This window comes from Falco rusticolus, chromosome 12 (genome assembly GCF_015220075.1).
Source record: "Falco rusticolus isolate bFalRus1 chromosome 12, bFalRus1.pri, whole genome shotgun sequence".
Taxonomy (NCBI): Eukaryota; Metazoa; Chordata; class Aves; order Falconiformes; family Falconidae; genus Falco; species Falco rusticolus.
The window spans coordinates 76,295-88,695 of record NC_051198.1 but is presented as its reverse complement, the minus strand read 5'-3'; the positions used below and the strand labels follow the sequence as shown (position 1 = coordinate 88,695).

Here is a 12,401-nt window from a genome sequence, read left to right as displayed (position 1 = left end):
GCAGCTTACTCCCTCCCTGCTCCTTTATCAAGGCAGAACTTTGCTCCCTTCCTCATGTTTTGTGCTGGACAGCCCTCATGTTGGTGTCTTTGGCATTTTCCTGCAATAGTTATTAACTTAAGTAGAATTGTCTTCTGTGTCACCAGGCAGGTGAATTGCTTCTGTTGTTGGGTAGGCAAGTATCCAACAGCCTTTTCCCCAGCAGCTTTCTCCTGTCCCTTCAGTGCTGAGGAGTGGAGATAATGCTCAGCAGTGGTCTTACACCCCCTCCCAGCTGCTGCTCAGCATAACTCTATAGGCTAGGCTGGTGGGATTAAAGCCTGTTAGACTTGTAGGATTTACAGAAATCCAGGCACTTTTGCAGTGGGGAGCAAACAGGGTTAACTGTGGGGAGTCTTTGGTGGGACTGGAGCAAGGTTCATGCTCATCTGCAATTTAGATTCACTCTACCTGCCTGTTGCTGTTGTCTTGGCCCTTGTGATTGGGTAGGAAACAAGAGGAATATTCCTTGCTGCTGAATAACGGTGGAGTGAGAGAACAATTAACCTGGACACACAGCTGTGTTTTGCAAACCTTCGCAACACAGCAAAGACTTGGTAGCAAAGCTGGCTAAGCTGCATCGCTGGGGAGATGCTGAGCATCCTGCTGCCATGGGCAAAGAGCAGACCTTCTCCCTCTTCCCCACCCCCCAGCTCCCCACTCCACCCCCCACCCCCCCCCTTAACATGATCCTGGTGTGCGGTACCCTAAAAACAGAGGTCAGTCCAGGGAAAAAAATGGAGTAAGGAAATGTGGACACATTCAAGTGCAAGTTAAGAGTTCTTATCTTAATTATAGCATCAAAGCCGGTCTCTCACTATGACCCTCCTCCTGGCTAGTAAGTGCATCTGGGATGATGGCCGAAATCCAGGGTTGCCCTTTCATTTGGGCTGATAACCCCAGCCTCCTCCATGGTGCAGGAGCAGACTGAATCGCTCAAGTGCTGATGGTCATCTAGGTCCTTCCTACAACTCCTTTCATGCCCTCAGAACGGTGAGTACGTTCTTCCACAGAGAGGTGTGTACGTGTGTTTGTGTAAATCCTACAGAAGCTGCCTTAGCTTAATTCAACACAGAAAACCCATGGAACAGCATTGGTCATCCCCATAGGATGTGCATGCAAGCTGGATGCACCTTTGCTGTGCCCGTAATCCCAAAGAGAGAAAAAAAGTCCATTTCTCAGTCTACAGTTTGTCTGTGCAGGATGTTGGGGAGGTTGACAGTAGCTTCAGAGAGCAGATAGGCTCATTGTCCCGAGTCCCACCAAAAAAATGGGAGAAATGTTACAAGTTTAGAGTTTATAAGACTAGAGCAAGAAGCATAGGTAGGATTTGAGACACCAAAAAGAAAAATCGCTGTAGAAAACAGTGGGAGGGCAGGAGCATTTGCTTCATGGATATGTGGTCAAGGTGTATGTTACAGTCCTGTGGGTAAGAGGGAGAGGATCATTCTGGTTACAGGTTTCAACCTGTTCCTTGCCCTTTTTACTGTAAGCTAGGTCTAACCAGGAGGCAGCACAGCATTGTTTAATCTTGGCAGTAACCTCTGTTTACTTCCTACATGCTTATGGGTTTTCTCAAATCTAAGGAAACTTCCATGAATCATGTGTTTTCTTTAATTCACTGCAAGTTGCATTAAACTCCTCTCCCACTACAGAGGAACCATTGTAGTACCCCTGCATTAATGTAGACCATCCACGGAGGTCGACTTATGTTTTGATTTTTTTGTTTAATGTGATGTAGTCAGATTGTTTTTTATTGGGAGTCACTGTAAAAAAAAAAAAAAACAAAAAAAAAAAACAACAAAACCAACAACAAAAAAAAACAACCAAAAATCCCAAAGCCAAAAAAACCCCGCAAAACCTCAAAAGTAAAAAGCAGGAAATAAGTTTATTTGTTGCATAATGTACAGCATATTTTGCTGGCATTTAGGTTATGGCAACTTCTTATTCTATAGACTTGAATTAATCAGGCGGTTGTGAGGAACTAACATGGCTCTTCTTTCCATGCTGTTGTTTCCAGTGAAGCTACACACACATATCCCAGTCCCAGATTTCAAGAACTCCTGTGTGTCAGGGTTTGACTGTACGTTTAGTGACTGGATCATTAATCAAAATAAATTTAAGAATAAAAAATAAACTTGAGCCTGTGATGCTCAGTTGTGCTCAGCCATTGCAAATAGGCGGTCAGAGCAGACCAGTGGATTTCTGACTGCACATAACTCCTGGACCTTGGGAAGCAGCTTCCTGATGGATTCTATGTGGCTTGCTAGATGTGGTTTTTCCAAGCTGTGCTCTTGCCAGAGTTCAACAGGTCTGATCTTTCTCACTGCCTCTTTCTTTATTATTTGGGTAGGAAGTATTTTTTTTAAAGTGTTGTTTGTTCCCAGTTTACCTTCCTGTGGATTACAATAACATACTAGTACTGATCTAGCTGAGGTGCGTTGGGGTGGTTTGAACTAGTGGTGTTTAGGAGCGCCAGAAAGTCTTGTCATGATCAGATACTCATAATCTTTGGCTTATTTCTTGAGGGGAGCAGAAGCAGCTGCAACAAGGAGGTGCATGTGTATCTAGGTTAGTAAGGTTCCTCCTTGGATCTCAGCCATGTGGGAAGGATTGTGCATCTATGTACCTCGAGGTTCCAAAAACCCGTCAGCTCCCTATTCAAATTAATCTTCTGATTTATAACAGTTTGACAACATTAAGCCAGCCATACCTAAGAGGGACACTGTTGACCCTACGTACATGTGCAAACTCTTACTGGCTTTAGATTGTTTAGTGGTAGCGAGCAGTGCCAGGCCTTTTAGTTGATATCGGTCATGCACCTTTTTTGCACGTGATGTAACTCTTTTTTTTGTAGGCAAAATATTTTTCCCTCACAGGCGTATTCCCTCTGCAACATGTTTAGTTTCCACCTCTTCAGCAAGGAATGGAAAGAAGTTATATCTAGATAAACCCACACCCAGTGTCAGTGTGTAACATGTACTTTGCCACAGCTGTCTTTGGTTTGTATTGCTAACTGGCTCCAAAGGTGAGTGGAAAGCTTTTGAGCAATATTTACTGGAGGTATAGCTCATGAAAACACTTTTGTGATTCATGGGTCTACTTCTGTGGACATTCAGCCATGGTCCCAGCAAAACCTAGTGTTTCAGTGTATGACAGGGGAACACAGGAGTCCTATTGTCACAGTCTCAGAGCCCTGTCGTAACTGATGTAAACACAACTTCCCTTCCGCACACCTCATGCTTCTGTGCATTTTGTGCCCCTTGAAGGCATATTGGTAGTTACCAACAGCCTTTGATGCTTGAGGAGGGAAGATCAGCTGCATTTTAGATGCCTTACAAATCTAAAAGGCATAATATCCTAAATAAAAAGATAAGAGGATGAAAAGGAAGGGAGAGGCATGCAGGTGATCCGGTACTGATAATTGATCCAGGAAATGAAAAGTTTGAATGGTGTGCCAGTTCTTATCTGAGCATGCAGTGAAAGTTCTCTACACCATTTCTTTTCCTTTTTAGACCCGTCCAGAGATGCTGCAAGTTGCTGACCAAAGCTACAAAAAAAGCAGTTTGGTTGTTCTGGGGTTTTTTGTTGGTTGGTTGGTGGGATGGGTTTTGTTTCAGGGTTGTGCACTTCTTGTGGGGCCAGGGGGGTGTGATTTTTGTTTGGTTGGTTTTAAGTATTCAGTGGCTCCTGTGTTTGTTGAAGTCTTTACCCAGTTGCTCTGGGTACAGTAGCTGGCCTAATGAAGGTGGTAAATGCTGTTCATGATGCTTACAGCCTACCCAAAAAGCAAAGATTATAAGAACTGCAAGACGGTTTGCAGTGGAGAAATGCAGCTGCGTTGCCCTCTGCTGCTCAGGGCCTCTTCTGCCACCAGAAAAAGTCTGTTAAGGGGAACGCAGCCTCTGTGCCTGAGTCTTAGTGAGTCAGATCTTGAGTTTGCAGGGTGTTTTTTTGTCTGTGCTCAAATACTGTCATCAGGAAGTTACCGGAGTAACTATTCTGTAGTGATTTCTAGCGCTGGAAGAATCACAGGATGTACTTTTAGCTCAAAAATGGGGAATTTGAACCAGCAACACATGTACAATCGTACCGGGTGTTCTGTGTTATCTGAATGATGGCAAAGCTTTGCGTAACAAAAGGAATTCTCAAAGTATTCAATTTATCTGGGTTTTTCATGCATAACAAGTGTCTGTAGCCTCCAAGAACTGTACTTCATTACTGCATTTAGCAATAATTTGCCTGCCCCAAATAAGTTTTAACTTTATTTTGCCACATTCACACTTAGCTTAACCTTTATTCCTTGCATAGGAGTCGATCCAGAGCCAAAGGAATTAGGAGCATAAATATACAATTCCATACTTTCTTATGATCCTGGGAATGGTAGTACTAAAATGTGAGGTAAGGACCTTTCACAGCAAAATGGCAAAAACGTAAATATTTGGAGAATTCAGAGCATGGACCATTAAAAAATTACTGCCACTTAATATGATTTCTTAATGAAGCTGTGCCTTGGGGGGCGGGGTTATGTGGGGGATTTAACCCCTTCCTCTCCCCCCTCTTCCCCTCCCTTCTCCTGACTGAGGTCTCTGACCACTTGTTTGCAGAGGGGAACAAAGATGGGTATGCAGCTGCAGAGATGACAGGGGTGGTAGAGCAGGACAGGCAGGACAGTAGTCTGAGGGTTAAGATGGAGAGATGCTAGTTCATAGGCTTCTGTTGTGGAAGTAGTCCCTACAGGCAGAGAAAGTGCTTGCATTTGCAGCATTTGTCAACAGGCAGTGGGTTGCTCCATTGCCAGAGTATTGAACAGATTTTTCTGGCAGGTGGGACAGAGTAAGATTTCTGTGAGTTGCAGCTTTTGCAGCCTGTCTCGGAATAAAAATATCTGAATTGCATAAATACCTTGGAAAAACTTCTCTTCAAAATGTGAACATAACAAGGAAAGGATGTGAAATAGTCAGTTGGTCATGTAGGCACATAAACCTGTATCTGAAGTGATTGCTGGATTTCAACAAGCTAATTGAAGAATGCTAAGGCTTATCTCAAAGCTAGCTTTTAACTTGAGGACAAGTGAAAGAAAGAAATCTTGTGGATAAGATAATTTCTGTGTATACTAATTATATGAATTCTCAGTAGAAGTACCAGTCCAGAGTGCCAGCAGTGCTAATAGCTTTGTGATAACTCTGTTTGCTTAAATGAGTGATTGTTTATGGGAGGTTGCCATGTCTAATTTAATTTTTTAAAAAAAATTTTCACAGCCTAGTAAAGGACATGGATAATGTCTCTCCTGAGAAAAATGATGTAAAAAGCTGCGTCCGGGACTCTGGATATGACAGCCTATCCAACAAGCTAAGCATATTGGACAAGCTCCTCCATACTCACCCTGTGTGGCTGCAGCTTGGTCTGAACGATACTGAAGCCATGGAAATTCTGCAGGCCCAGCCTCCTGGGGTAAGAAATTGTGTTTCTATTTATTTGATGCAAGTGTTTTAAAAAAATTAATCCCCCCAAACAAACAACAAACCAAACAAAAAAAAACCCCCAAAAAACCCTAAGCAACTAACATCCCACCCCCATTTCTTCAGTGCTTTAGATAATCCGAGTGAGGGTTTCCTGAGCACTTGGCAGCTGGACCAGTTGCAGTGTGACCCACTACCCAGGCTAATACATTGGAGGATGAGTTTGAGGTCCTCTGGAGCTGAGAACCAGACTGCTGCAAGTACAGCTCCAAAGCTGGGCCTTGCTAAACCAAGGCTGTATGTAACAGGTGTATTTTCCCCAAAATGAGAAAGCAATAGATAAATGGGATATGTCAGTATTTTATCCTTTACTGGTGCCTGCACTACAGTTGCTGTGATGGAAACCAGGTCCTGTCTGCTTGGATGAGGCTTTTGGCATGTGTCTGATGCTGCTCCATCCTGGTGCAGCAGGATTGTGTGAACAGGCTGGTGTTATACAGGAGCATTCCTCCGTCTGTCTCCTCCAGACACTGTAACTTGACTCAAGACTTGGGATTTGCCGTGTGTTAAACTGGAGAGCTCAGAGAAGGGCATAATGAACTTGGTGTCATGTGTCTGTGTTATACGAGGTTGAGATGCTTTTCTAAATATTCTGCTGTCATTTTACACCAAGCTGTTTGACCTGATACAGTAACAACAGAGTAAAATTGTAAGACATTTTATGTAGATCAGAGATCATGAAGTTGTTTTAGTTCCTGTTGCCTATAATATTTCTCTATTAAGGCATCTGTGATGAAGCTAAACCCATGTCCTTTTGCCTTCTCCACAACAGATATTTCTGGTTAGGAAATCTGCAAGATTGCAGAAGAAAGTCCTCTCTCTCTGTCTGCCCAGTGAGTGTGGGTCCTGCCTAAAAGAATTTGCAATAAAAGAAAGCACATACAGTAAGTTGTGAGTTACGTTCCTTTCAGCTATTTGGCACCCTGCATGAGCCTGGAGCACTCTGCATTGGTGAAGCTCACAGCAGAGGATACCCAAAGTCATGCAAATAGTGTCACCAGCTGCCTTCGGTGCTCTCTGAGGAGGGCTCTTTGAGTGGGTCAGGCCACGTCCTGGAGAAAGGAAGATACACAGAAACACCTAAGTCTGTCCTGGACACAACTGGAAAAATTTTTTTCAAGCACCTTGCTGAATCCAGGATTCATTGCTTATTATGGGTAGTTATCCTCTGTAGAAACTTAGTTACCTTCTGTCTATAGTCTATAGACAGACTATAGTCTATAGTCCTGTCTGCTGGCCACGGAATGTGCATTTTCTTGTGCTCAGGGGTGTTCTTGAATGCAACTCTGTCATGAGTGCTCTCTGTCTAAAAAGTTGGGTGTGGTTGGTTTTTTTTGCCCTTTAAAAAAAAGTAGTAACTAGATGGATTTTAACCCTTTGGAACTGTTTCTGATGCGAGATCGATGGTTTTTGTTTTTTAATTCCAACTGTGTTTATTCCCTGTTTTCTAATTGAAATGAGAAAATGTGAGAGTTCCAAGTCATCTTTAAAACAATACTGCCCTCATCTCTTGAGAGGGTGGGTGTGAAAATTGTTTGAGAGATATAGGAATGAAAAAGAGAAGCTGCAGCTGTTGAGTGTACATGGTGCAGAAACTGCAAATGGAGCAAATGGTTCATTCCAACAAAAAATGAAAACTGTAGAAAAGTTGCAGCAATTTAAGTTGAACTTCCCTGCAGCAGAGGGTCTGTAGTTAACTTCTGTTAGCAAACTGAGATCATTTTGTTGAGTTTTTCCTTTTTACCTCTCCCTTCCGTGCTCACAGCAACAAAAAGTTAAATCTGCATGTCTGGTTTTGGTTCCTGTTAGAAACGAGGCATGGCAAAGAGAAGAAAAAGCTATCAGTGACAGTTGGTCGAAGTGTGATCTAAAGCTGTGTTTGTAGGCTTGTTAAACTAGTGAATTACCTCTCTCCCACCTAGAAAATAAAATAATAATGTATTTCCTTTCATGAACAAAATTTTACCACAAGGGGGAGGTATCTATTGACGTTTTTACTCACCAGTCATAGTTGAGGTTTTAATTGTAATTGGGGATCTGAACACTCATCTTCTCTTAGCCTGCCCCCAGATCACCTGCCTGCTTACCATCTGCATAGTTAGTGTGTCTCTTAAAGAAATCCCTTTATCTGGGCACATAAAATGACCAGGTTGACCTGTCCTTCAGTGTAAAGGCTGGCTAAAAGATCAGTACCTGACTTCAGGTTCTCCTCTGCTTCATGTGCAGACGTTATAGTCAGTAGCACTGGAAGTTTGGTATGGGGGACCTGGCTTTATAGCATGGAGTACTGACAAAATTACACCTTTGCTGCTCCCTGAGAGGCATTTCTGAGGTATCCACAGCTGCTGCGTGGCTTCTGGCTTTCCCCACCAAGGCCAGGAGTCTGCCTTGTTTCAGCTCAGATGTCTGAAGCGTCTGCAGTAATGGAAGTACTCTCCTTGGGAGATGAATTTCAAAAGCATTCTTCTTCTGGTGAAAAAGCGACAGTGTGCGCATGCCAGCTGGAGATTTGCCCCCATGGTCTGGCTTTTTTAGCTTGGGGGTGGGCTGAAGCAATCACAGACTTCACATTCACCCCTATATAGAACTTGGCTGAGGCTGCAAGAGACCAGTGTTTGTGTACTTCAGGAACTGCCTTATGCTGCCTTTATGTTTCATAAATGCTATTCCTTCTGTTCTGGTTTTGGTTATGCCCAGAGGCAAAAAATCTAGACCATTTTGCTCTAGGAGTTTCTTCCACTTGATCTTTGTAGTCATTGGGTGAGGTATGCTGCTGGAATCAGAGAGAGTTTAAGTGAGGTGGCAATCACTTCTATGTGATTATTACTGTAAACAAGTATTTCTATCAGTAAGAAACAATGGTATGGAGTGGAAAAAGTTGAAAGGCACTGCTTGTGTCTTCCTCCCCCATGGTGCAAGGCAAAAGCATGAAGCAGTATCATCTGAGATTAAGGGATTTTTAGGTTAAATGGTTTTCTTGACATGGATGAAAATTTATCATCTTCCATTAGGTGCTAACACATCTGGGTGGAAGAGAAGTGAGCAGAATGGAATGCAAGAGGAGGAAATAAGAGATTTAAAATTAGGTGTATTAGTACACTGGGCAAACAGAGCCTCAGTTATTGATTATTGTGTATTAGCAAAATGTGCAATTCTCATCATGCTCTTATCTGTTTCTTGGGAATTGGACCGTATGTTTGGAACCGAAAATGCAAAATCACTGCCAAGATTATGCTTGAAGATGCCTTAGCAGAGATGTGTACTCTTCTGTGCTGTTGTCGTCTCTTAACCAAACAGTAGCTAGGTGCAAACTTATTAATTCTGTGCAAAAATTTGAGATGCATTTTATTAAGCTTTTCTAACAAATGATGAATAGATGTGTGATTCCCTTTCGTAACTTTCTTCACAGCGTTTTCCTTGGAGGGGTCTGGCATAAGTTTTGCTGATCTATTCAGGCTCGTTGCTTTCTACTGTATTAGCAGGTAGGATGGTGTTATGTTCTTAGTCACATTTGCTAGACTGTCTTGAAAAAGTGTCTCAAGGATATGACTCAGCATTTTTATGTTGCCAATCCTCCTGGGTAGTCTTAGAAAGTGATGGGATAAATAAGAGATGAGGATTGGAAGCAAGTCTCTTTGTCTTATTTGGTACTGATTATTGGAAGGCTAGTGTTACATTACACACCCAGCTGTGAGGTGCTGCCAAGTTGAACTTTAGCTGATATCTTGTAATGCTTTCTTAACGGCTCTGTAACTCAATAAGCACCATAAACTGTCTTGCAACATGCATTTCTTGGAGTTACTAGCAAAAAGCATTTTTGGAGCTTAGTGGAAAAATGTCAAGATTACACTGTAGAACATAGCAACTGAGAGATGCGAATGTAAATTGTGAACAACAAGAACTGCCTCATCAGCTTTCCAATTTATGGTTGCCCAACTTGTTTTACAGGTAGTAGGCAGAGAAAAAATAGCTAGTCTTTTTATCTCTTTTAAGTGCTTTTCAATTTGACTTTAGTTTACTGGTGAAAACTCCCAGACTGATACTCAAGCCTTACATTTATCCACAGACAGGACGTGGCCAGACTGCACATCTGCACATTTTCTGAAGGAGGGGTGGGTGGGGAGAGGCAACTTTGATGGCCTTGGTTCTTTTACTACAGTGAGGTTGCCAATTAGTGCCAACAGTGGTGATTTGTGGTGTGGGAAAAGCTCACTGGGATATACCTGGGTTGCTGTCTGCTGTTTTTGTTTGTGGTGAATTGTCCAGACCCCCTTTGTTACAGGCCTCCCTTTTGTCATGCTGTACATATTGGAAGTGTCTTTTCAGATACTTTTTAGGTAACACGTCTTGTGCATATGCTTGATTTGAATTTGAGTGGTGTTCTGAGATCCTGTTTTTTCAACAAGGTAACATACAATGTAGAGAATATTTATGGGATTAAAGCCCACTATCTGTCTCTGTTACAACAGATTGGCTTGTTCACAACCTTAAAAAACCAATAATGCTGACACCTATTGTATGTAGGATTCTGGTGCTCCATTTGTTCTCATTTACTTTTCATTACATAGGTACTTCTACTACACATTTTGCAGTCTAGCATACACTGTTGTTTGAGGGTGTATCAGTACCAATTGAGCAGGCAAGTGGTATAGTACTGGTTGATGGCAGCATTCATACAATGTACATATGGTTAAGTCGTTTTGTCCCTTAAAATCTCTGCCCAAAAGCTTTTTACACTGTATTTGGCTTATGTTGTTGTTCATGTATTTATCTCCCTTTGTAGACATCTGTTGAACATCTAGTATGCAGTGAAGAGAAACCACATATGAGAATAAATCATAAAGACTTTCTTAAGTTGTGTTTTCAGTCTAGTACAGAGTAGCACTAACTAATTCCTAGCTTAGAAATGTTTAGAGTAGCTGCCCAAGTACTCATTTAAATATTTTTTCTGAGAACTGGAATTTGGCTTTAAGAGCAGTCCACAGCATATTCAGAAAATAAGAAGCTTTGATAAAGGGTTGAGGGCAGATAAAACTTTTGCTTCTCACCAGTATGCTTGTAAAAGACCAGGTGTAAAAGCTTCTGCTGTACTAGCAGAAAATACTGGATAGTTCTGTGGAAACGAGCCTGAAGAGAGTCCTGGGGACCCAACTGCCATTTGCACTTCACACCACTTTCCAATGTAAAGGAGCCCTGGGGCTGGTAATGTTTTCACTGTGTGCTGTGTGTTTAAGGTTCTTGCTACCTGCCACAGCTCAAGAAGAAAATAAGAATCAGAACTTGACCACTGCCAGTGTTGAAAACAAATGCTTTTAAAGCTGTGGATGTTGTTATGAAAACCACGATTGTTTTTGACAACAGGGATGTTCTTCCATTCACCCTGAAGTTGCCTCATGCTATAGCTGCTACAAAGACAGAAGCTGAACTTGAAGAGATTGCTCAGCTTGGACTGAGTAAGTAGTTGTCTTTAAAGATGTTATTCTGTGTAGCATTGCTGTAAGCTTGAAGAAATAGTCTGTATCAGTAAGTAGCTTGCATTGGTCAGTGATGATACAGATTTCATTTAGAAAAACAGCTTCTCCTGTTGAGAAGGCCAAACCTTGCACTTGCCCAATGGTGACCTTGGTGCTCTTCCTTCTTTCTGTGCCTTCTGTGACATTTTTTTGTTAGTGCTGTTTCCTTCCTTCCTTTCTTCTCTTCTTTCCTCTATGGGCAGCCTCTGGGCAAAGCAAATCTTAACAATCCCCAGACAAGTATTTGATGTAGCTTCTCCTCCAAGAGCTCATGTTGGCTGCTGGCTTGCGTAGCAGGCACTAGCTTGATAATCTCCTGGAGTTGCAAGGAGAGTGTATGAATTGAGGTTCACTGTTAATAAAACTTCTGTTCAGATTGAGGTATGATCTTAGAATGGTGGGTTTTGAGATCAGTAGTTCAGTGCAGTAGCATGTTGATGGGAGGAGGAGTGCATACCTAAGATACGCAGAATGTATCCATGTGCATTGGTTTGACGTTTTTTAAATAATAAAAGAAAATGCACTTGCATAGCTTGGCTGGTACAACCAAACACAGGCTCATTGGAAAATATGCCTTGAGCTTGCGGGAGAGACAGAGTCTGGCTGGATGTGAAACATGGGCTCCACCCTGATGAGTTGTTGAGCAACTCCTGCAAAGTGCTGAATGGCCTCATTTCCTTTTGCAGGAAGGGAGGGTTGACTGTCAGCAGTCTCTGTCGCAGTAGACATTTGAATAATCTTTGATTTATGAACAGATCCTTGCTAAATCTGAGTGTTGGTATGAGGCTCTCTAGAACCATTTGGTGGGACTTTGCAGCAAAGCCATATGCAGGGAAGTATTGCACTGCTTTGCATTTTGTTTTGCTGCAGTAGCAATGCAATTAAAGGATTAGTTTTAGAGAGGAGATTAATGACTTCTGCACTGCTTATTTGCAAGTTTAGGGAATTATATATGTATTTTCCAATATATTTTCAACAAATACACACAAAAAAGCATGGATTTTTCAAGTAACGTTAGGTGAGTTTTTCCATAGGAGATGTTAATGGTGGTGTCGAGCAAACTCTCCAGACTAACCATACTGTCTTTGTCCTCAGTACCCGAGAGCGCTGTGGCCTACTTGCTGCAGAGTTAGTCTTGCTCTTGGAACAGTCTTTGTCCTCATTGTGTGTGTTGTTTTGTTAAGCTAATGCATTTGAAAGCTGAGGAGGAGACTGATGGATCAGTGTCTGTGTGGTTGGTGTATTTGGGATCAGTTAGCTACTATACACCAGATTAAGATCACAGTTTCTGTGAGCAAAAATCAGACAACAAAGTTAAGATTTTGAT

The 12,401-nt window shown here is 42.1% G+C and overlaps 1 protein-coding gene across 1 annotated transcript in view; it reads left to right on the top strand.

Moving 5' to 3' along the window:
* The window catches only part of RIN2 (Ras and Rab interactor 2), an 81,931-nt gene that overhangs the window by 46,257 nt on the left and 23,273 nt on the right, over window positions 1-12,401 (top strand). Inside the window, 4 exon segments of the mRNA XM_037406037.1 lie at window positions 5,301-5,493; window positions 6,334-6,445; window positions 8,971-9,043; window positions 10,923-11,014. Of these exon segments, the coding sequence (XP_037261934.1) occupies window positions 5,301-5,493; window positions 6,334-6,445; window positions 8,971-9,043; window positions 10,923-11,014 (470 nt within the window).